Source organism: Thamnophis sirtalis, unplaced genomic scaffold (genome assembly GCF_051295495.1).
Source record: "Thamnophis sirtalis isolate CommonGarterSnake01/CBP01778 unplaced genomic scaffold, rThaSir2_p1.2 scaffold_9, whole genome shotgun sequence".
Lineage (NCBI taxonomy): Eukaryota > Metazoa > Chordata > Lepidosauria > Squamata > Natricidae > Thamnophis > Thamnophis sirtalis.
In genome coordinates this window covers 30,907,258-30,932,055 of record NW_028261389.1, presented here as the reverse complement: position 1 = coordinate 30,932,055, position 24,798 = coordinate 30,907,258, and the positions used below count along the sequence as shown (strand labels likewise).

Genomic DNA, 24,798 nt, shown 5'->3' with positions numbered 1-24,798 from the left:
ATAACTGGCTATGTCTCACCTTGAAACGTTCTAAACAACAAACAGAAAGGTATATCAACCTGCCGTAAAACAGGTACCAGGCATGCCAGAGGGTTCTATAAAGAGCAAAATGATAACAACAGGAAGGCTTTTGCTGAATTTTATTAAAGGTAGAACAAGGACAATAGGAATGAAGATTTTTTCCCCAATATTGCAGATTTCAAAACAGACTAATTAGTATGCAGAGGAGATGAGGCAGGACATCATCTGCTTTACTGTAGCAGATGTAAAAGAAGCAGTAAGAAGTGACCTGAACTCAAAGCAAATGCATTGGAAGTCACAGTGCCATAAAAATCATGGCGAGGAATCTTCAGATTGCAACAGGTGACTAAACCGAGGGATTACTGACCCTGTCACTCTCTTCTCTGTCATGACAACCTTCTTTCTTGTTCACATTGTGACAGCAGTGCTTGCTGCCCTGTTAACAAGGCTTTCTTACATATAAAATCCTTAACTGTGTAAGTTATAAATTCCCAAGATATCAGCTATCTTCTAGAATTTGTTGGAAAAACAGTAGATACCATGTAGGTTTAGAAGTTCATTGGTATGTTTTCTTATATCCTTTATCTTGTGATAATCAACTCACAGGATTTTGAAATTTACTGCTTTCAGAGATATAGTTGCAGTGCATATTTCTGCAAACCAATGATTAGAGAGGTTTCAATTAGAGAAGAATTAATACTATTTTTTTTTTTAAAAAACCTGAAGGTGATATGTGTTTGGAGAAAGCAAACATAGATACAAATTTTAACTGAAATGTCCATTCATCTTTAAAATACGGTAGGATCAATAAACTTATAATTGGGTAGCATATAACATAGATAAATTGTTTTTAGATATGCTGACTTAGAATTATATCGTTCTATTGTTTTAAAATGTGTTTTTAGTATTTTAATTATAATCTATTTCTTTGAATTGTAAACTGAATTGTAAATCAGTCACTGACTGATAAAGGAGGCTATAGAAATGAATGAATGAATGATGAATGAATGAATGATGAATGAATGAATGAATGAATGAATACCATCACAGAGCTACTTCCTAAATCTTTGGTATTTTTTTTTCAGTAAGCACCAATAACATATTGGTTTTTAAATAAGTTATCAGACAAATGTCCCATTTGCTAAACTTTAAAATTTCTTAAAAGAAATCTGAATCATGGTCAAAAGAATATCATCACTGAAGCAAGCACACATATCAGTTGAAGAACCAAAGGCTTGAGTAGAATAAAATTAGGCTCAACCAACAGCAGAATTCATACCGTGTTTCCCCAAAAATAAGACAGGGTCTTATTTTCTTTTGACCCCTGAAATAAGCACTTAGCCTTATTTTCAGTGAGATCTTATAATTTTGCAAGTGCAGGAGGCGGCAAGCGTGGTCACCTCATGGCTGCTGCTGTGTTGGAAATATTTTTGGGGAGAGTTTATTTTCAGGGGAGGGCTTATTTTAGCACATGCACTCAAAAGCCCAATTGGGCTTATTATCTGGGGAGGTCTTATTTTGGGGGAAACAGGGAATATACACAAAACAATATTATCATTAAAAAATAACCTCTTTCTTAATGACCCTGTAATCCCTTAATCTGGGGTAGAGTCAAAGTGACTAGATGGAGCTGAGCATTTACTGGCCAGATGCCCTTCTAACACCAGAACAGTCACTCATGCCCTTGTGACCTCAAGACTGGACTATTGTAATGCGCTCTACATGGGGGCACCCTTGAAGAGCATTCGGAGACTTCAGCTTGTCCAGAATGTGGCCACGCGAGCAATTGTGAGTGCACCTCGGTACACCCACGTTACACTTATCCTCCGCAAGCTGCACTGGCTGCCTATTAGGCTCCAGATATGTTTCAAGGTGCTAGTCGTTACTTTTAAAGCCCTACATGGTATCGGACCTGGGTACTTGAGAGACCGCCTCCTGCCAATTACCTCCCTGCGACGAATTAGATCCCACAGATTAGCCCTCCTCCGGATTCCATCAGCTACCCAGTTCGACTGTCGACCCCCCCGGGGGAGGGCCTTCTCTGTGGCTGCTCTGGCCCTCTGGAACGATCTTCCCGTGGAGATTCGGACCCTCACCACCCTTCAGGCTTTCCGCGAAGCCATTAAGACCTGGCTGTTCTGACAGGCCTGGGGCTGATGAGTTCCCAGCCCCACTCAAATTGTTGTGGCTGTTGAGGAGTTTTAATCTGTTTTTCTGTAATTGTTTTGTCTTGTTTGTTTTTTGTATTACCCCCTCCCCTATGAGTTTGTTAGCCGCCCTGAGTCCCCCCGGGGGAATAGGGCGGCATACAAGTTTAATAAACCATAAACCAACCTACAAGGAGCTCACAGCACTTTTTTCTCTCTCTGAGCCCTAGGAAAGAAACATCTATCACTATCCAGGATTGAACTCTCAATCTTCTGAGTTGGAAGTTAACATCTTCACCACTTGGCAACCATGCTGCTCACACACATTTTTTTAAAAAAAATATTATCATTGACTCCATTTATTGATATACTGAAACATCATGAAAGACAGTCTCCTTCAACCTGATGTCTTACAGATATGCTATAATCCAATTAATTTAGAGGAGAGCAGGTCGAAAAAGACTGCTGAAAAAGGGAACATCCCAGGAGATGTTTTTGATGGGGCTGGAATAGTATTAATATGTGCAAAATTATCCTATTCAACCTTTCCTAACTTGCTGCCTTCCAAATATATTAGATTCTAACCTCTGCAATCCCTAGGTAAATATGTTGCATAGGGTCAGAATCCATAATTTGTTTTAAAAGTAGTCAGAAAATAAGCTTTCCACAGACCACCTACAGTATACTAGGATCCAATGACTGGAAATATATTACATGGAGGAACAGAACTAACTTGCAAGAATTAACTGCTGATAATTGACATTTAACACTGAAATGTGCCCATCAATTTACATGAGGCCAAACTAAGGCTGTTCATGTATGATGTGGAAAAAAAATCAAAACAACTCTTGGGGGGGGAATTAAAGTAAAAACCCTTTAAAAATTGGATTAGTCAATTTTCTCAGAACTGCCTCTATTTAGATTCCAAGCCTGCAGGCGGTGTTTACTTGCTTGTTTGTTTTAATGAAGTTATTGTATGGCATCCAGCGCTGAACCATTTACAGATAATAAGTGCAGTCATCATTTGTGCATTTACAATCTCTTAGTGCATTGTTCCCACTTTTAAAATAACCTTTGCAAGAACAAGGGCTGTCAAGCTCCTTTTTCTGGCTAGAATTATAAAGATTCTAATGCAGATTTTTTTGAGCCTCATAGATTTGCCTTCAAAATAGCTTGCTCCCCTGCCCCCACTGCAGTCAGCTACGGCCACTGAGCTTTAGACTGTCAGTACAAACATTTGAGGCTTGGCATAGATGACTTACAGCCCACTCAAGTGACAGTGAATTAGTACCAATCATTAAATGCTAGGGCGTGGACCAGGGAGAGAGCCACATTTATGGATGGCAGAATACAACCACTTCTTTCTGACATTAATCCATTCTTCATCAGATAGAAACACCCAGGAATGGTGGTTCTTGACCACTCTGTGACTTGGAGAGGCAAAAAGCTTTCTGGAGCTTAGTTCACCTGATTCTTTCCTACCCTGTTCAGACAGGCTGCACTTCTCTGTCTCTTAATTAAGCTGGAAATAGTGGCAAGCTGATGGATTTGCTTTGAGCAGAGGGCGAAGTGCCTGTGCTATCCCCAGAGAGCATATTAGAGTAAGCCAAATAGACTAAGGATTTCAGTTAGCTAATGAAGGAAAATTAACACAGAAAGAGAGAGAGAGAGAGGTGGGAGGAGGAGGTGGCAAAGACAAGAATAGGCAGAGAAGGGATGGGCAGTTGAGAGGGACAAAAAGAAGATATATATTTGATGTGAGGGCCAAATACAGATGGACAAAGAATAAAGAAAACCAAAAGAAAATCACAGAACATGAATAACTATTAGTTAGAACTAGAGAAGAGTAAGTTCAATTCAGGACATTCTCTTATTCTTTTTTTTTTTTAACGAAGCTACATTTGCTTAGAAGTGAACACATTCGTTTAACTAAGTCCTGATAATCTTAAAAAACAATGTTCAGCTTTTATCTGAAAACTATAATATGTAGTTAAATTAGCAACTACAATATGTAGTTCAATTAACATGTAAGCAAAAGTCAGTAAATATTTTCCTAATGGGTACATTTGCAGAACAAATAGATTTTAATTTTTGTTAAATGAAATGACAGCTACTACTCTTATTTGGTTCCACCAGTCTTTGGTGCCATTGAATTTAGCAGAGATTGCTCTAATTTAATTTGTACAACTCTTCCTGCTTCTCTTTCTCAAAATGTTTACAAAGTACAAACTTTTAATACCTATATTTTTATTTTTCATATTCTATCAATTATACTTAACATTCAGATTAAAGATTTAAAAATGAAATCTGGATGCTTAAAAGTTTGATAGTAGTTTTGATTGGTCCTAATATATGTGGTTTTTGGATCTATTAACCAACAGATTAATGCCTGTCTAATTCATTTGTCCCATTTTCAAGTCAAATACCAATAGAATCTTAGTTCTAAGATTCTGGCTTCAGTCTACCAACTATCCAGTAAGATTTATATACCACAAAGTCTTCATTCAGTGATTGTACTTGTGATGGTGATATGGTAGAGTCTTGTTTCAACTCAGCATTAAATTGCTGCTACTTGATTACATTGGTCCTATAACTCACAAGTCCCATAGGTTGCCAAATTTCCTAGATAAGTAAACAAATATGGGTAATGTCATGTTGCTGTCCACAATACATATCCTAGGGGTTGCAACATGCTAATTATCCATCCTTTCAAAACTTTACAATTTTCTCCCAGGATACTGAATTAATTTTTTTGGTTTCAGGTGCCTATCAGTCCCTTACCTGTTCATGATGCTCAATGCCCATGCTGATGGTATTTACGAGGATTGCAATCATTATTCCACGGTTGAAGTATTTGCTATCCACAATTCCCCTCAATTTGACTCTTACTTCTTGCCACATATCATTGCAAAGCATGAGCTGTCCCCTCTCTTCTCCATCATCCTCTTCTTTTTCCAAATCCGTGTTAGACTCCATGACTCCTTTCCCGCCATCTCCCTCTTGGTCACAGACTTTTTCTCCATCTTCCTGATCTGAATTGACACTATCAAGCACAGAAAGTCTTTGGGTTGCTTCCTGCTGGGTCTTGTAACATTTGGGGCAGTTGCTGGCTTCAGAGACCAGTGTCTTGGTAGTAGGCTGACCAAGTCCTTGAGGCATGTAATCAATAGAAGAATGTTTCCGGCAACGTGCTGGTTAATAATACACAAAAAGATTAAATGTAAGGCTTAAAAATGCCCTATTTGTAATACAGTTCTGCATCTCAATATTTAATTACGCAAAGCAAATGGGTTGTTGGCCATTTTAATGGAGAAGAAAATGAAGCACTGGAACTGTTAGAGTTAAACATCTCATCAGAGACTTTAAATGGAGATTGCTTGTCTCTAAGAGATACGCTCTACTTCAGCCACAATAGATTGCACTCAATTGTGTTCAGCCACATAGCATGGATGGAATAATTCTCTAGACTGCAAGAATCATTAAATAAGGGCCATGACCTATATGTAACATATTGGAGGTTAAAAAAAATATTGAAAGCTTGTTTCTTTAAAAACTAGGGAGCCTTATTGATCTCATAACAAAAATATTTCAAATATTATATGTTGTGCATATAAAATATGGTAAGTCTGACTTTGCTACTACATAATATGTCAAATCATCCAAAAAAGCTTATCTTGGCAAATGGAGCAGAACTGGAAAGGCATATTTGACTTGACAAGCATATGATTTTTTTTTTTTAAAAAAGTAGCATTGACAAAGTCACATTTTGCTGATTTTCTACAGCTAAAATAGTTTTGTAGGATCTGAAAAAAAGGCCATAGCTCAATGATAACCACATGCATTGCAGGAAAAAGGCCACTCGATCACATGAGATTTTAGTGGTTATGAAAGTAATCTTGTGAGAATTCAGAGGCAGCATATCAATCTCCTCACATAACGATTTGGAGATGAGTGGCTAGAACAAATAATAATAATTCATTGACGTCCCTTGCAAGCAGCATGTGAATGTGCAAAGCATTCATTTGCACATGGACAGGAGCTAGGTTGTGCATGCAAAACCATCCTCCCCCCCCCACTGCTGCTACCACCATGGCTGCTACTGCTGGTCCAGGGAACCCGAAAGGTTGTGGATCACTGCTATATAGTACCTTCTGTTAACCTTGGTATAACAATTGTTTTAAATAGGGATGGAACATAATGATGTTCAGCCACCATTCTTAGTTAAGTAATCCTGTTTTAATTTTTTTTTCTTTTTTTGCTATCATACAAATCAGGATTCAGCTATCCTTTGAATTTTGGGATGCAATTTCATTCTAAAAATGCTCACATTTTCCATATGTTTCCAGTTAATAGAAACTTGATATACAAATGCATTTTTATAAAGACGTTTGTACAATTTAAATCAGAACATTTATAATATTTTTTAAAAAAATCTGGAAAAGAACTGTCTAATGGCTGATACCTTGTAAAGATAGTCTTTGACTTGTGACCTTAATTGACTCAGGAATTGCAGTCCTGCCAGTCGTTAAATGACTGATTTAATTTTATGACTTTTTTTTTTGCAGTAGTTGTTAGGCAAATCACCCATTTTCTATAATGGGTGGTTTTTTATTCTGGAATCTGGAAATAAATGCTGGTTTCAGCAAAAAAAAAAAAAAAGAAGAAGTCATATTATGGTCATATGATCATGAAATGCTGAAAATGGCTGTAAATATGGCCTGGTTGCCAGGTGCCCAAGGCGCATCACGTGACTGTGGGACGAGCAACCACCAGAACTTCAAATTGGGGTCATAAGTACTTTTTTTGGGGGGGGGGAATGTTTCATCATAACTTTGCATAGTCCCTAAGTGATTGGTCATAAGTCAAGAACTATCTGTAGTCTGATTTACAGTGAGGGCCTCAATAGTCATTTATACTCCCCACCCCGCACCCCTTAATTTGGCAAGCTTAGTTTATAAACCTTACAGTATTGTTTCCGTTCTTTTCCATTCACTCTCTGTTTGGCAGTGCCTGGTTCGGTTGGACCGAGACGACGATCCTGCAGGCTGTTGTAGAAGCCAAGGGTGCGACGCTTAGCTTTACGAACAATGTGGCAGACATATTGGAAGATCTCTTCGTAACAATCTCCTGGTTCCATATAGCTGGCCACAGTGCTGGAGGACAGGTACCGTGCTCGCTGCTCCTGCATCAGTTGGTGTTCTCGTTGCTTGGTCTCAGAAAATTGGGTGGCAATGACTACTAGGCACAGGTTGATCATAAAAAAGGACCCCACCTAAGAAATGGGAGAAAAGGCATGGATAAAGCATTAATGGCGGGTGTTTGTGTGTAAGGGGGGGGGGGTGATTAAAGGTAAAAATAACCCCAAGGCATAAAACACTGATGTGTGTGTTTGTGTGTGTGTGGGGGGGGGGGTAGTCTAGAGTCCCAAGGATTGCAAAATCCTTTCCTCAGAACCTGCAATTCATTTTGCTTCCACTGTCAAATTTTAGCTGTAAGATTGCTGAACATCAGTGCCACATTTTCCTGACATTTTAGGATGAAAGTCTAAAAATGCAATAGAAATATTACAGCATAAGCCTCAAATGTGTTTAACGCTGCTAAAACAAAGTACTTTAAAATAGGGAAAACTCCATTCCTGCCTATGGGTGTGCATGACGACAGAGGCCATATTGATTTGCCCTTTCCATTCTATCAATTAAGATAAGGTAAGATAAACTTTATTGTCACTTTTTTTCTGTGAACATGTTAAAAATGAATTTCTGATGCCTGCTCTAGATAGATAGATAGATAGATAGATAGATAGATAGATAGATAGATAGATAGATAGATAGATAGATAGATGGAGAGTATGTGTGTGTGTGTGTGAGTGTATGTGTACACACACACACACTCACACATTACATACATACATACATACATACATACATACATACATACATACATACATACATACACCAGTGGTGGGTTGCAGGCGGTATGCCCTGGTACGGGTGTACCAGAGCCTGCCCAAAGCACTGGGTACTGTTCCAGTATGGTGCTCCGGAGGGCCCACCCACCTGTGCGCCGTACCTGTCTTTAAAGTCTTTGGCGCTTCTGCGAACGCGCATGGCGCATACAGTGCCTACATGATGCTCTGCTGAGCAGCTGGAGCATCGCGGAGGCTTGCAGAGGTGTCACTAGACAGTACGGCGCATGCATGCACTGCATGCATGTGCGGGCATGCCGCGTATGTCAATGTGGACGTTGCCGGGCGCATTCCCAGTTGGAACGGGATCCGGAACCCTGATATACACATATATCCTCCTCTACTGGCTGCATATAATGAGAACTGTACTTTAACTAGCTTTAATTAAGCTTCGTATAATCCCCGACCTCCGGTCCTTCCTACGCGCCCTAAAAAGTTGGATTTTCCAGCAAGCCGGCCTGGCCTGAATAGAATAAAATATAGGATTAATTTGGCTGTTAATTTAAATTTAATTTTTAAATTTTTATTGTAAATATCAATTGGGGTTTTTTTTGGATACTTTATTTAATGTCCCTTTTAATTTTTGTAATATGTGTTTTCTTTTATGTTGTACGCTGCCCTGAGTCCTTAGGAGAAGAGCAGCATATAAATCCAATAAACCTAACCTAACCTAACTACTGGAAATCACCAGATTCGATAAAGATCATTTAGATTGTAAGCCTGTTTTTATTTTCTAGTTAAAAAAAAAACACTTCTGTACTTCTGGTTTGTTTTTTAAAACCATACACGATAACAATATTTATTCTTATTTTAAAAACTCAGGAAGGATGTTAATAATGGTAGTTCTGGTATTACGCTAATATCATAAACGTTCTTACTCTTAAATTAAATGTTATGAAAAGGTTGTTTTTTTTTATAAAGAGGACTCAAACATGTTGATATGTAGATCCTCATGTCATTCCAACTAACAACAAACAATAACTGAATTTATTTTTTCACCATCCATTACTTATCCCATAGCCTTCATCCCATAGACAAAATAATATTTGCTATTATCCTGTGCAACATGACATAAATCTCAGGATAAAAATAGCAAATAAGCATCTTTCTAAATATCTTTCAAAGTTCAATCTGCCTAAAGAGCAACTGTATGAACCTCAGGCTAGGAAGATGTAACAGAAAATAAAGGGAGGATTTAATACTGTCATCTCCCCAGGCCATAAAAGGAGGGAGAGAGTTACTGTTTTTCCACCTAGAAGCTTTCAAACATAATTACCCAGAGAACAATAGACCGCGATGGCCTTCTACTCTTGCTGCGCAGCTCACCTAGACAAAGGTGCCAGGAGGCTCTATCTGATAGTCATTTCATTCACTTTTAGCATTTCAAAGGGGCCAGGCCTCTGCTAGCACTTGAATTAGCCTTTGAAAAACTAAGCCTTTCCTGGCCAGCTTCAGGATCAGAACAGTTCACTATTTCAAAATAAAACAGTGTTCTTTAAAAGCCTTTGACAGCTGTTTTAAAATAGTCGGGCAGAATACCAGGAAGAATGTTACCAATGGAACACTTTGCTTCAAAACTGGGGGATTCCTACTTGCTGGAAGTTTTTGAATGAGGGCAAGCTAGATGGCCAACTGCTGAGCGGCTGGATGTATTGTAATGTAAAGTTCTTTCCATCTCACACATTTTGCAAGATTTATGAAATCTGTTAAAATAGTATTCGCTTTTATTTCACCTGATTCACTGGTTTGCAGACATGTGAAGAACAACAGGGTGCTTTAGAATTGTTAAATACATGCGGTATTTGGAGTCAAAGCAGGAAAGGTGCTTCGGATATGATGCTTGTCCATCGTGTTCGAAGAGAGGACCTTGACATCTAACAGATTGTGGGCTGTCCACAATGTGCCTGCAGGTGGCTGGTAAGGGTTATACTGCCACATGTCGGGCAGACGTGTGGGCACCATTGTTGCAGCATTTGCAGCTCTGGCTTGTGCTATGGCTGTTATTCTGTCTTCAGATGTCTGGCAGCCTTGGTGGATCAGCGTGCGCCATGCTGATCAATCTTGTGCCAGGGTTTCCCAGGAGGTGGTGTCAATTTCCAGGGAGTTGAAGGAGGCTTTCAACATGTCTTTGTATCGCTTTCTTTGTCCCCCATGAGCTCGTTTTCCTTGAGACAGCTCACCCTAGTGTCTCATCCTTGCAACATGGCCTGTCCAGCGTGTCTGGGCTTTCATCAGTTCACAGGGTGTGAACCAGTGATGAAATTCATTTTATTTTTACTATCGGTTCTTTGGGCGTGGCTTGGTGGGCATGGCAGGGGAAGGATACTGCAAAATCTCCATTCCCACCCCACCCTGGGGCCAGCCAGAGATGGTATTTGCTGGTTCTCTGAACTACTCAAAATTTACGCTACTGGTTCTCCAGAACCTGTCAGAATCTGCTGGATTTCACCCCTGGTATGAACGGATGGCAGGTCTACTCTGGAGAGGACTTCTATGTCTGGTCCCTTATCCTGCCACTGGATCCTCAGTATTCTACGGAGGCAGGTCATGTAGAAGTGGTTCAATTGCCTAGCATGCCTCCTGTATACAATCCAAGTCTCACTGGCTTCGGACATAGTGTGAATGCACTCACAACATCAGCCAGCAACCTCTTAAAAAGTTGCTTTCTTCAGTGCTTGTTGTCAAGTACAGGAAATGCACTGTTGCTGGGATCAAAGGACCTTTCCTGTTTTGAATCTGAATACTTGCATATGCTGTTTGAATTATATTGATCCCCATAACATTGAGAATTTTGCCAAACAAGTGCTTTTCTTTGTCTATGTCCTTTGAGCAAGGATTTTGAAAGCTCATTCCAATTCCAAACATGTATTTTAACTTACTTTTTTTTTTGTTCTTATTGTCTTCCTATTTATAGAAATTCTTACTAGAAAGAAATAGTGAGTATGTCAGGTTATGATTAGGGAATAGCAACTTTTTGCAACTCAGTGCTTTCCCAAATACTGCATTTTGGAGTTTAACTTTTATAATACCCTCTCTTTGTTTGCAAATCAACAAATAAAATCACAGGGATGAGGGTCCCACACGAAAGTGGTGTCTTAGCTTAATAGAAATGGTGGGAATTTTAACTTCAAGTTACAGAAAGACAAAAATGGAAGAACTGAGAACTCAATTATAGTTGTAAGTCCTCAACCTACATTGAGCCCAGCCTTTCTACTGCGAAGTGAAACATTTCTTAAGTGAATTTTGCCCCATTTTACAACTTTTCTTGCCACAGTTGTGGCAACTGAATCACTGCAAGTGTTATGTTAGTAACACAGTTATTAAGTGAATCTGGTCCTCCCACTGTTTCAGTTTTTTTAAAGGTCACAAAAGGTGACCACATGACTCAGGGACACTCAAACTGTCAGAAATATGAGTCAGTTGCCAAGCATCTAAGTTTTGATCACATGACCATGGGAATGTTGCAACAGTCATAAGTGTGAAAAATGGTCATAAGTCACTTTGAGTGCTTTTGTAATTTTGAACAGTCACTAAATAAACTGTTATAAGTTGAGGACTACGTGTATTAGAGTCTAAGGGCCTTGCTTTAACCATTATTGTATGCTTTGACCATTATTGTAGGTTGATTGCATAGGAATAATTATGTAAGGGAGGGGAGACATCCCCAAATGGTTGCTGAATTGTAGAAATTTTTCCTTTTCCTGCTGACAGTTTGCTGATTTTGCTTCCAGAGCTGGCTCTCTGGCAGTGCTGCTCCCTGGATTTGAATGGGAGCACTTAGGGATGACTCAGATGACTTTTTTGGATGGCTGTAGACCTATCTGGCAAGGGGTGCTATGGAAAATATTCAGAAGCATGTTGTTTTGTGATTTGGAACCAGTTAACTTGTTGGAAAGAAATTGGGACTGTACAGACTTAGAATTAACTGAGCTGGTGCGTACACCTGTTTGAAGTATAAGCCTGCATTCTTTTACAACAGCAGAAATTACACGGAGTGGAGACGCAAATTGGCTTTCCCCACAAGGATGGAAGAAGATGGGGGAATGGATTTATCACACTTAATCAGGCTTTCCCCACAAGGATGGAAGAAGATGGGGGAATGGATTTATCACACTTAATCACACTTAATCAGGAATTTTATCTGGACTTTGTTGGGAAGATAGCCTGATATTTGGAGATTGAACTTATTATATTTAATCAGACAACTATTGATAAGAAATTGCATTAAGAAACAAACGTTGATATTTGATACAGGATGAATTATTGTTAATCTCTGGGACAATATAGGATAGCTAAGATGCTGTGATTCTTAATCTGGTCTTTTGTCTTTTTGTTTGTTTTTTCTGTTTTTAATTTTTTGGAGTTTTGTATTTTTTCCTATTCTTAATTTTTGGTACTGTAATCAAGGAACTATTTAACAAGTATAAAACCACACTTCCACCAACATTGGCAGAACAAGTTACTTATATAAATAGGGAAAAAATCCACACTCATTGGCCCTGGTAATGTTACCTAGTTGAGTAATGAAACATCTGTGCAAATAACCAAGCTCAGAGAGCACTGTGGACCCCACAATTGAACCCTGAGCCCTCAAATATTCATTTCTATTAGAAAATGTATTATGAGGGGTTCTTGGTGCTCTCTGAGCTTGGCTGTTTTCTTGCACATGTTTCGATATCCAAATTAGATAACATCATCAGTACTAGTCTGTATTACATTTTGCTTAAATGCTATTTTTATTAACATGCATAAAGAAGAGGGAATGCTAGTAAATCAATGCTACTTCTGCTTCTCCTAAAAAATCCCAGGGCTCTGAACCCTGCACCCCTGTTTTAAGGAAACCAATTAAATAACTTTTCCAGCCAGTCTTTTTTTTTTGATGCCCACTGGCACCAAAATTGGCATATTGCCTTCATACGTCTATTTATGCCTATATGGCTATATTGCCTATATTGTAATCCAATTCATAAGAATTCACAAAGTGCAGCATTTAGGAATCTATGAATAAATTGTCAAGGCCCTATGAACAAAGGATAAAGAACATTCTAATTCTCAATAATTGTGTCTCTCTGGGTTAGTCATCAACCTTGATATTCTTCAATCCATCAATAGCCAATACTTTCCTCTTTTCTTTCCCCAATTGTTTTATAGGATTTTTAAAAAAAAATCCTGCTCAAATCCTGCATGTACATATAAACTAAAAAAAACCTCAGAAAATCTAAATGTATGGGTTTTTTTTAATAAATAAAGTTGGAATAGTTTGATCCAATTATCAATGATTTGACCTGAACATGAACAATAGGGGCATAAAATGGTATACAAATAATACAAAAGTATCTTTTTAATATAGAAAATTTCCTATTACAGCCTTTTTCAACTTGATGCATTGGATAGCTACTCCCAAAATTCTATGACCATAGAACATTTTTGGCCATATTCTGGCTGGCTGGGAAATCTGAAAAAATTAGATATTTTATTCTCATTTAAGTAGTTAGTGTTATCTACGACCATCACTAAGCTCTTTCCTTCCTGTCACATAAGGGATTTGTGGAATACACTTTAAGTCTGTTTAAACTATAAGCTCTTGGAACATGATTATAAATTAGTAGTTAAACATGACAACAGATTTCAAAGACCTTAGAAAGAATTCAAGAATGGCAAAGTTAATTTGAATGATTTTTTTGCTATTTCAACGAAAGGATTTGAAATCGGTATCTCCTAGAATGATTTGCAACAGCTATTTTACTTCAAAGAACATAAATGTCCAGCTCCCTGGTTTACTGTGTACTTACAATGATCAGCAAAATGAAGTAAATGAAGTTGTAGAATGAATGAGCATCCATCACATAATACATAATCTCCACCCATCCTTCCAGAGTGATCACCTGAAAGAAGAGGGAATAGGAAATATTTCAGTACCTGCAAGGAGATAGATAATCCAATTATTTTGTAAGGCATCTTAAAGAAATATTGAGAAAAGCAAAAAATAAAATCCTTATGGACTATTAAAACAACTTTCCCTAGCCTGATGCTCTCAAATTATATTTCATAAGACAAGGTATAGGACTTATACCCCCATAGTGTTCCAAAGTAGTTGATGGGACCCTCACAAAACTTATCAGAACATTTTAAATATCATTAGGAATAATATTAGCTTCCTTAATTTAATGTCTTCTTAATTCTAATTTAATTTAACTTAGTTTAGTTTTCTCATTTAATTCTATTTGATTTAAAATCTTTTTTTTTTACCAACTCCTTTAAATTAAAATTAATAGGTTGTGCCTATTGTCTGCCTAAATACAAAATGTAGCTCCCTTTGCCAAAAGATTATGCACTGCTGGCTTAGAGACACAGGACTGTTTCATGCCATACCCCTGAAATAAACCACGGTTCTCAAAATCAGCCACTTGGAGCAGACACTGCCAGGACTCAAGTAAAATTAAACAGACAAGTCCATTTCTGTTCTTTGCCACAGGAAACCAAATATCTTGAGTAAACCCTGGATTCTTGAAAAGGTGTTTTGGGGACCTCATCTTTAGAATGATTAGTGGTCTTGGATAACCTGACTCAGATTACCTGGAATATAACAATCCACGCATAGCCAATATTATCAAAGTTGATTGCCCCTTTGTGTGGATTGGCATTGCCTGTACGACACTCATTGTAATACTGGTTCCAGTTAACACACATGCCACTGACGTTGAACTCCTGCCTGACCGAGGTATAGTAGAAGTAGTCGTCCTTGTCCAAGCAGCACACGTGGCCCCGTTCTTTGAGTGGGGGTATCTCTTGACAGCCCATGATACCATTATCGCCTGACAGTGAACAGATGAAGGGCATTTCATCATCCTCCTCAGGTTGATAATAGGGAGGAAGAGTGATGTTACCTTGGCTGAGAGAACACATGAACAAAATTGTTATGGCAAATATTAGAGTTAATAATATTTGTGTAGATTAGGCATAATGGAGAAAAATCACAAAATGTAAAGACCTGCAAATAGAAGTAGAACAAATGCTTACAAAAGAAAGCAAAGAAAGTACCAATAATAGTAAGTATCATAGGAGCAATTTCAAAACATCTGGAGACTAATTAGAGACTATTATTTCTGACAAAATCACTATCAGTCAATTTCAAAAGACACTTTACCTGGAACAGCTTACATTCTATGATAGTACAGTACTTTTAATATCCTTAAACAACAATATCTCCTTATCCTAGATTTCTTGGAAGCACTCAGAAAGTGACCAATACCCCTACCCCCAAATCCAACCCCAAATAGCTGGCTGACTATAAGAAAAACCATAATAAAAAACTAGTAAAGCAGAGGATTAATGATGTTATCTATCCAGAGGTATCAGCTAGAATTAGAAATATTAACAAGAACAACAAGAGTAAAATGCTCATTACATTGATTACAAGATCCAGTTTAAGATCCAATTCCATGGTTGCATGCTTGTTTGTGACCAGGTTCCCCATAGCACACTAAATCTGTAATTTTTTTTATTGTGTCAATGCTTGTTCTCTAAAGCCAAATTAGAAAATAGTAGATTTCCAATCAGAAAGTCTTCTCTGAGTGCTAAAAACAGAGTGGAAAGTAATTTTATTATTCTATTTTTGCCAGTTCTACCCATTAATTCCATTGGTACATTAGAACTAAAAGAAGGTTCTTTCTTCTTGTACCCAGCTCATTGTATTTAAATGATTCCTTGAAAGCAGGAACCTTGGGCAGGTATTCAAAGAAAGAAAGAAAGAAAGAAAGAAAGAAAGAAAGAAAGAAAGAAAGAAAGAAAGAAAGAAAGAAAGAAAGAAAGAAAGATGGTCTCCTCTTTTTCAGAAAAGTTCAGAAAATTTGGGAATTGAAGATATGGGAAATCTGGAAATGCCATTAGCATGTTCAGCTCCCTCTCTGTGTTTCATTCTGAACTCTAGAACAGCACTAGTTTATAATTCTTGTTTGGAGAAGAAATGCTAACTACTTTGGGTTTGTTAACTACTATTGGTTTGCTCATAACAAAGTATGATATGGAGAAGGAAACAGAAAATGTTGTGGCTCATTCAAGTTGACCTAGACCAATAGTTTAGAAGATGATCTGATGTGATTATAACTCAAGAAAATCCAATTTTTATATACTTGGGAAGAGATGTTGAAAAAGGCCAAAGAAAGAGCATTTTTTAATCCATTTTTTTTCCTTGAGAGAAAGACTTGTGACACAGTTAGAACTAAAATAGACAACAGATGTTTCCTAGAGCAAATGGGTAATCTGGTACCATGCCAGCATATGGAATCATTAAGCATACTTATTTCTCAACATGTGATAGCAATACTTCCCACAATATTGAATCAAAACTTAAAATAGTAGAAGCTCAGAAAAATAAAAATCTGTAAAAATTAAAAAAAGAACGAATGATCTAAAAATACTGGAGTACAATTTTAAACCATGAGTTCACCCATTTTATAATCTGTTCCTTTAGTCATGATATTGGTTCAGATGTATACTAGATGTTTTAAAATGCAATGTGAATAAAACCTGTTTGAATTTTTATAAGTAGGCAGAAAAACCACAGAAAATGTATTTAAAATGCTAAAAATGCTTTATAAATATGTACCATAAATGTATATTCATTGGAAAGTCCATATTGCTGTGATTCTTGATATGATATGAATCATAACATGAAATAGCTGATTCGACTGGAAGTTCTCCAGCTGGACAGACGTGGGGGGGATGTGGGCTCTCAAGAGTCTCACATGAACCATATCTGACAAACCAACTCCGAGATCTTTTTTAGATTGAAACCCCACTGGAGAGGGGGTATGAAGAAGGGGCAGCATCTCATCAGACCCAGAGGGAGGCAACAGCTCCCTTGCAGAACAGAGATTTACCCTCTGAATCGGAGTAGGGACGGCAGCATGGCAACATGCTGCACAAGAAACTGACTTCCAGCCAAAGCAAGTGAACAGAGGTATGAGGAAGAGATGAAAGACTGGTAAGAAAATTCATATAACCCACAGTCATAAATCAAACTTGGAAAAGGTAAAGAACCTTGAGAGCATAAATAATATTGATGGTCAGAACGGGATTTTTTCAAAAAGAAAGAAATAAAGAAAAGGAAAATGGAGGGTTGAAACACTACCCCTCCCCCAAGCCATTTGTTTGAAACAATTCAGACAGAAAGGTAGAAAGCAGAGAAGTGACAAACCCACTCAAATACTAACTCTAAATTTGGCTTCCAACTTGCAACGATTGTGTTTTTAAAGGAGTCTAGGAGCGTGAAGATTTATTTCGTCCGAGTGTCTTTTAACAAACATATCTTAAGCAATCCCAATTAATAAGAGATGGGATGCAACAAGGGAGAAAGATCAAGAAAAAAGCACTATCTCCTCATTGACAACTGATAACCTAATCTTGCCTGTGTGGGAAATTCTAATTAACCAATCGCTGTAAATCAGAACTTGGAAAAGCAGGAGGCGAAGAAGAAACATACCCAAGTTTTGGCTGTATACAAGCTTGTTCCAATTAATATATTTTGAGCAGCTATGACCAGCGAGAGGTGAGGAGTGGCAAGGAAAGGAAATAATAACAGAGTCAAGAACTGGGAAAAACGAAGGTTTTTTTCCTCCTTTTTTTCTGCAAAAGATTAAGATGGTTCCAGCTTCTCTTCCAGTTTTACAGTAGTTGAATTAACTAAATTTAAGGTGGACCAGAAACTCAAAATAAAACTTGTATAACTAACTGTAATTTTGGAACTGGACATTAAGGAAAAACAAAAGACCAAGATGGCTCCCGTCACTCTTCCCCACAGCAGCTGAAGTAGATAAATTTAAGGTGGATCAGAACTCCGAAATAAGAACTGTATAACAAACTAACTTTGGAACTGGACATCATGGGAAGCTGGGAATTTGAAGAACTACCTGAAATTATAAAACATATGCATAAATCATTAAAAATAAAGCCTAAATAGAATTCTGAACCCAGAGAAGCAGGTATTTAAAGAAGGCAAAGAAGAAGGGGGGCAAGATAATGAAGGGGTAGAAATGGAGGTAGATAAAAAGCAGACAAAAAACTCCATTGGACTTGGCAGTGGTATAGGGAAAATTGTAAAAGGGGGATGTGTTCCAACAAAAGGGAATAAAAAACAGACAAAAGATGTTTTGGAGGTTGTCAGTGGCATAAGGAAAATTGAAGTAGGAGATTATGCCCCAACAAAGAGAAATATTCTGATGGTGGCTTGGGGAAAATTGAAGAGGATGGACGTGTGAAAACAAAGAAAAGGGAGAAGGGAGGAACAGAGAAGTGGGACAAAGGACTTACTAGGAAAAAATCAGACAACTAGAAATTGTTATATGGGAAAATATAAAGCTAAAATAAGGGGTTTATTCCTAAATATGACAATAAAATGGAGTTGCTAAATGGTTGAATATGATAATGGAAAGATAATTAAATAAAGGTTAAAATATATGGAATATGGACAAATATGAAACTAATATGGGGAGATTTAAAGCAGAGGTCTATGATTCACTTTTATACATGATAATTAAACTGAGTTGCGAATTGATTGAATATGACAATAAAAAGGACAATTAGGCATGGGTTAAAATATGTGAAACATGGACATATATAGAACTTTTAAGATGATGAACAAAGTGAGATATTTACCACTTGTTATTTTATATAATAGATTAAGGGAATTGTAATGAACATTGAACAGTAAGGATTACCATTTATAGACAATTAAGGATAATTAACCCAAGATATGGAAAAATGGAGAGGGAACATGAAATATACTTACAATGGGAAACTATTGAGATTTAAAGACAGAATCACAAATTGGGGGCATGTAAGGATGTATAATTATATAAATATAATGTGAGAATAGCTGGGAATTGTAACCAGTCTACATCTCAAAATTAGGTGGGGGAGGGGGGTGCTAAAAGCACAATCTATTTTTTTAAAGGAGGAAGATATGTTAAAATTAAATATGTATATTGAAAAGGAATTATAAATACCATCAACATAAAATGGAGCTTGCTCAGAAACTGAAATACACCAAGTAAATGAGATGAAGAATGTGAAGTAGAGGAGAGAGGTAAGGGAAGGAGAGGGATAGGAGACAGTGCGTGGGGGGGAAGAGGAGGACAGAAAGGAGGAGTGGAAAAGGGAAAGAGGAGAAGGAGAGAGGAAGGGGAAGTAGAGAAGAGAAGGATGGCAGAGGGAAGAAAGGAGGTAGGGAGGGGGAGGAGAGAGGAAGAAGAAAGTGATGGATAAGGTCCACATATGGTGTATGGAGAGCAGAAGAGCCAATAATTGTTTTTAGGAGTTGATGGTAAAATGAATTGATCTAAACATTTAATAATACAATATGATGTTGGCTATATAATAATGTAATATGTAATAGTATACATGTGATGATATATTATGAAATGAAAAAAAAACTTTATATCCAAAAAAACCATGAAATATCCTTGGGTCAAAGCAAAAAATTTAAACTACATATTTGCATCATAGGCTGGATTTCTACCAATGTGTAAAATTAGAGAGAGGACAAGTTAAGAATCTGCACACATGCCAACATCCTGGAGATCTAGACAGACTAACAGAAAGGTTAGCACCACAGTTCTCCATGAAATTATCACCCTGATTCACACATCATCTGCTTCAATACTGGGGAAGACTGTGGGGAACCATATGAGTAGCTATAAAATCAGAAAGGGAGAAAAGGGAGAGGGTACTATTGTTTACTGTACAGTCTTACCTAACCCAACTCCCTCCAAATGTATTGTACAGTTTTCAGAACTTGGGGATCTTTCTGGATGAGGGTCACAGCAGTTAATTCTCCAACACATTGAAAGGGCAAGTAATTCAGTTGTTTAAATATACAGTATATATTTGAATTTTAATAAATTATAATACTTGGAAATATTTACTTGAAGTTATGGATTCTTTTACCCTGAAAAACTAGCAATCCATGTTTTTTGTCTGGATTTTTTGCATCAAGGAGGGAGTTGGATTTAGATGCACTACATCATCGTCTCCAACACTTTAATCTTATGTTAATCTTTGAATTTTCATGTTGATGGTATACATAATCATACAACAGTAATTTCAATAATCTGACAGGTTCCTTTCAAGAAGCAAATTGAACTTTTAGATGTAGTACACAAGACTGAGGGACTTGGGGACTGGGATTAGCTCAATATCAAAGATAAAATAAAATTGAGGGAGAAACAGAGACTTTACAAAGTTGAAAAGGAATAAGAAAGTCATTTCCTGAGCACTCACATTGTCAAGTTCTCATCCATGAAACAGCGATTCCTCAGTAGACCAGCCCACAGCTGTACACCGATGATGCCAAAGATGAAGAAGACAAAGAAGCAGAGAAGGAGAACATTCCCCAGCATGGGTAATGTGTCCAAGAGCAAATTCACCAATATTCGCATGCCTGAGAGAGGGACCAGGGCCAGGGAGAGAGGGATAGATCACCACAAAGGAACAATGATTGAAAGTGGAAAAAGAAAGAGGGGAAACAAGGAAAATATGGTAGTAAGACTAGAAAAAATAGAGAAAGGAAGATAACAATATAGAAAGAAATCCTGAGCTTAAAAAAAGTGAGAGGCAGCTAGAAAACTTACCATAGATGTGCAACTTTGAATTATGTAACAACAATATATTTAGTCTAATGGTTGATCCAGCCAGTTTGTTAATGTTGGATCTGTTCTTATAAACAGATTTTCATAAATGTCTAAGATACAGGAGGTACTTCCCATTTTTAGTGTTTCAAGATCCAAAATGCTAAAGTAAACAAGAAATACCTGACATTTTTGAACTGAAATGCATTCCACACCATGGATATTGTTTAAATAAAACTCTTTAGGGGGAAAAAACCCTCATGATCATAGTATTTTAGCACCTACCTGTTATTATTGTTGGATCCAGGTTAACTGAATATTATTCTTTTCTTACGCATGTATTCTTTAAAATTATCAAATTGAAACTGTTCAAATGGTTGTCTGTGTTTCTCCCTAACTTTGCATAACTTTGCCAAGATAAGAGGCTGATTGGTAAGAATGGTCTGTGCCTTTTGCTAAATTAATCATAGTGCTTATGTATTTCACCGTACCTTGCATTTCAATAATCCTTTTAACAAACAGTAACTCTCTTAATCCCCCATTTACTTTTCTATCTTTTCTGAAAAACCTCACTATACTGGATGGGTCCAGGGAATTTCATTTAACAAGATGTTGCATGTAGGGCAGTGTATAAATGACTAATTAGCTATTTATAACTAGTTCATTACTTCAGTTGGCTTGGGAGGGGAAGAGAGAGGGAAAGATAAGATTAGGATTCTGTGACAATTCCCTAAGGCACTAGCTAATCCCCTTTTTATGCCCTCTGTCATATAATTAGTTACATTATTTTGTGCTTTCCACTTTGTCTCATTTTCCTGTGTCATTGTTTTCCAGCAATTGGGAATAAAAAAAAAAATCTCTGAGCTCAGAAATGTGCATGGAACTGAGCTCCATGAAGAATTAAGGTATTCACAGATGAAAATATATATGTAGCGGCATGGATTTAATACTTATAAAAGCATTCTGAGTTTCAGTAACCTCATTTCTAGATAATTCAAGTCATAGCAAGAGAAGAAAATAACTCACATAATACCAGTGATGAGAGATTGCATTTATGTATCTAATCACTTATCATACTTAACTCCAGGGACTCCAATTTTCATCAATAAGATATAAAAGATGTAAAATCATTTTAACCATTGTACGTCTTACACATTAAAAATACCCTGATTTAGTTCTTTACAAGTATATGAATAATAAATGATGAAAAACAAAATGCACCATTCTTTCTTACCATATAACAAGTGATATTTGGTCATACATCCAAGAGCTAAGTAAACAAATGGTGCAAAAGAAATAAGGTTGATTTCATGGGGACTGAATCAGTAACTTTTATGCAAATATTATATGGCCAAGTACCCTAAATTAATGAGACCATTGTGAATGTAAACATTAGTATATATGAAGTCAGCAGCAAAATAGATGACATGGAATTAGAGTTTTATTAAAATATTCTCCAACATGGTGCCATCCAGTTGTATTTTACTACAGTTATTTTCTTCATTCATTCTGGCTGGTAATCATGAAAACATTAATATAACACAGATCAAGAGCATCAAGTTTGCCCTAGGGAATTAGTAAGAATTTTCATACCAGGTAAAGATGTATGGGGCAGAAGAGGTGCAATAACAATTTATCCGGGAAAGTCCCCTGGGGAATCTTTAGCTTTAGCCTCATGTATCTGAGACTGAACCTCACTGAAATAAATGGGACATTTGCAGTAAACACATCTAAGACTGCTGTTCTAAAAAAAAAATGCAACGCCTTTTTAGGATGATTATTTTATGTCACATTTTAATGTAATAACCTTCTCAAAATTACTTAAGAATGATAAAATATGAGTTAATTCTGGGGGAAGGAATGTTGCAACAAAATGGGTTATCTGCTTAATGCTTCTGGATATCATTACATGCAGGCCAATGGAAAGCAAGAATTCTTTAAGCATGAAATCTCTTCCAGTAAAATAGATATAATTAATTTATTCCAAATATTTTTCTGTTTGCAAATATCCACTAGTATATTTTAATAAATAATTCCATGGGAAACATGCTTCTCACTCAATTTATCATAAGTAATTAGTTAACAATGAAAGGAAATGGGATACGGACAAGTGAAAATGACTAGAGGAATTTAATGGTACCACTGGTAACTGGTAACATTTGATGCAGAGGAGATTAAAATCAACTAGTCAACTACTGGTCACTTGGACTGAATTTTCATTTACTTCAAAGTGTTTACTTTTGACTTAATAACTTCAAAATATGAAACACATTGAGCTACAGTCAGGTAAAATATACTAATTGGCTTTAAAAAGTTTGCAAAGACACCATCTGAATGGTGCCATTTAAAGTGTGAAATAAGAACCTTATGGAAAAGAAAAGATACATCAACTCTTTGATTGATTATATTCTTAATTCTCAGAATTTCCTGAAAATAATTTGACACAAACAATAATAAAATCTAAAAGCCTTATTATTACTTCATTCCTTTGCCAAAGCAAGATGGATCCGTAGGTTTTTCTAGCACTTTAGTAGATGTATTTTATGTTTTAAATTATTGGAACTTTCTGATTTGTAATTAAAATGGTATTCAAGTGACAGATTTTTTAAACAAAAAATCTAAGTCTCTAGAAGGAAGAGATAACCCAGGAAAGCTACAATACAAAAGTCCATTTTAAAAAGTTTGTATACATTCATTTTGAGAAAATGTTCTTTGTCAGCAGGAATCCAGTTGTGACTCTAATAATATATAAAAGAACAGCAATCCAATAAATGATTAGTACCTATCCAAAATCCAACACCTAGGGTTAGTTCAAAATGTTATCCCTCTCTTTTGGAATATAACATTATAAAGCCATTACCCATTTTCTGAGAAATCAAATTATCCAAGTTTAGGGAGACTCATACAATATAGAATTGCCATATGTGCTGGGAATTATGAGAATTCTCATCCAATACTTGGAGAGGTTGCTTCTAGTCTTCTTGGTTAAAGCATACCTACTTGCATGATGTCAATAGTAAACATGGAGAAATGTATTCAACCAGTATACAACAAGGCCACAAATGCATAATATAGTATCTTAGTAACATGCATAAGAAGCCATCAGGAAGATTCAAGTATTTATCCCATTGATTCTTTCCAAATTATTGCATTATGTGCAAAGCAACGCTATTTTGTGAAATGCAAGTCTTGATTCCTGATCATTTTCTGCTCATTATAAAGAATCACTGGAGCACTCCAAATAGTAAAGATCATCTATGGCCATAATGGCACGTGTGCCACAAGTGGCACACGAAGCCATTTCTGAGGACACTCGAGGTGGGAACGGGCTTCCAGTTTGCGCGTTGGACTGTTTTTCACCCTCTGGAGGTGAAAAGAGAAGCCTCCTGAAACCTCTGGAGGGAGAAAAATGGGCCAACAGGCAACTCAGAAGTCTGTTCCTAAACTTCTGATATGCACGTTGGGCCATTTTTCACCCTCCACAGGTTCCTAGAAAGTGTCTGGAGCCTGGGGAGGGCGAAAAATGGACCTAACGGGCAACAGAAAATGGGGCTCTGGAGGAGGTGGAGAGGCAGTTTTCGCCTCCCCCAGGATCCAAGAAAGTCATGTGCACATGCACAGGGCAGCGGTGTGTGTGTGTCATGTGCACATGTGCAGGGGGCATGATGCCGGGGGGGCATTAAATTATAGCGGTGGGCACAAAATAGTGTACATGTGTGTCCGAGGCTAAAAAGGTTCGCCATCAGAGATCTATGGTCTCAGCCAGGTGTCAAGGGGGTATCATTAGTTTTACCTTTATATTTCTGAAAATTCAATGGTTTGTTTCAGCATGTCATAGTAATAAAAAAATGTCATTATGCAATAAAAACCCAGTGGCAGTGCTTTCTGCCACCCTCCCCCTCCAAAATAGTGTTAGCACATTCATTATATACAACAACTTAATCAAGTTTCACTAAAGTTTTGGTGGGTCATGAAAACCATAGGTATTCCTATAAACGAAGCAATTCCCCCTCTAAAGCCATTACATCATGGATATTTC

The 24,798-nt window shown here is 37.1% G+C and overlaps 1 protein-coding gene across 3 annotated transcripts in view; it reads right to left on the bottom strand.

Moving 5' to 3' along the window:
• Window positions 1-24,798, bottom strand: part of CACNA1I (calcium voltage-gated channel subunit alpha1 I) — a 173,384-nt gene that overhangs the window by 84,947 nt on the left and 63,639 nt on the right. For all 3 annotated transcript variants that reach the window (XM_087723205.1, XM_087723207.1, XM_087723206.1), the window contains exons 4-8: window positions 20,413-20,572; window positions 14,710-15,025; window positions 13,926-14,018; window positions 7,134-7,440; window positions 4,950-5,359 (exon numbers count right to left, since the gene is read on the bottom strand). In XM_087723205.1, the coding sequence (XP_087579331.1) occupies window positions 4,950-5,359; window positions 7,134-7,440; window positions 13,926-14,018; window positions 14,710-15,025; window positions 20,413-20,572 (1,286 nt within the window). The remainder of the gene's footprint in view (window positions 1-4,949; window positions 5,360-7,133; window positions 7,441-13,925; window positions 14,019-14,709; window positions 15,026-20,412; window positions 20,573-24,798) is intronic.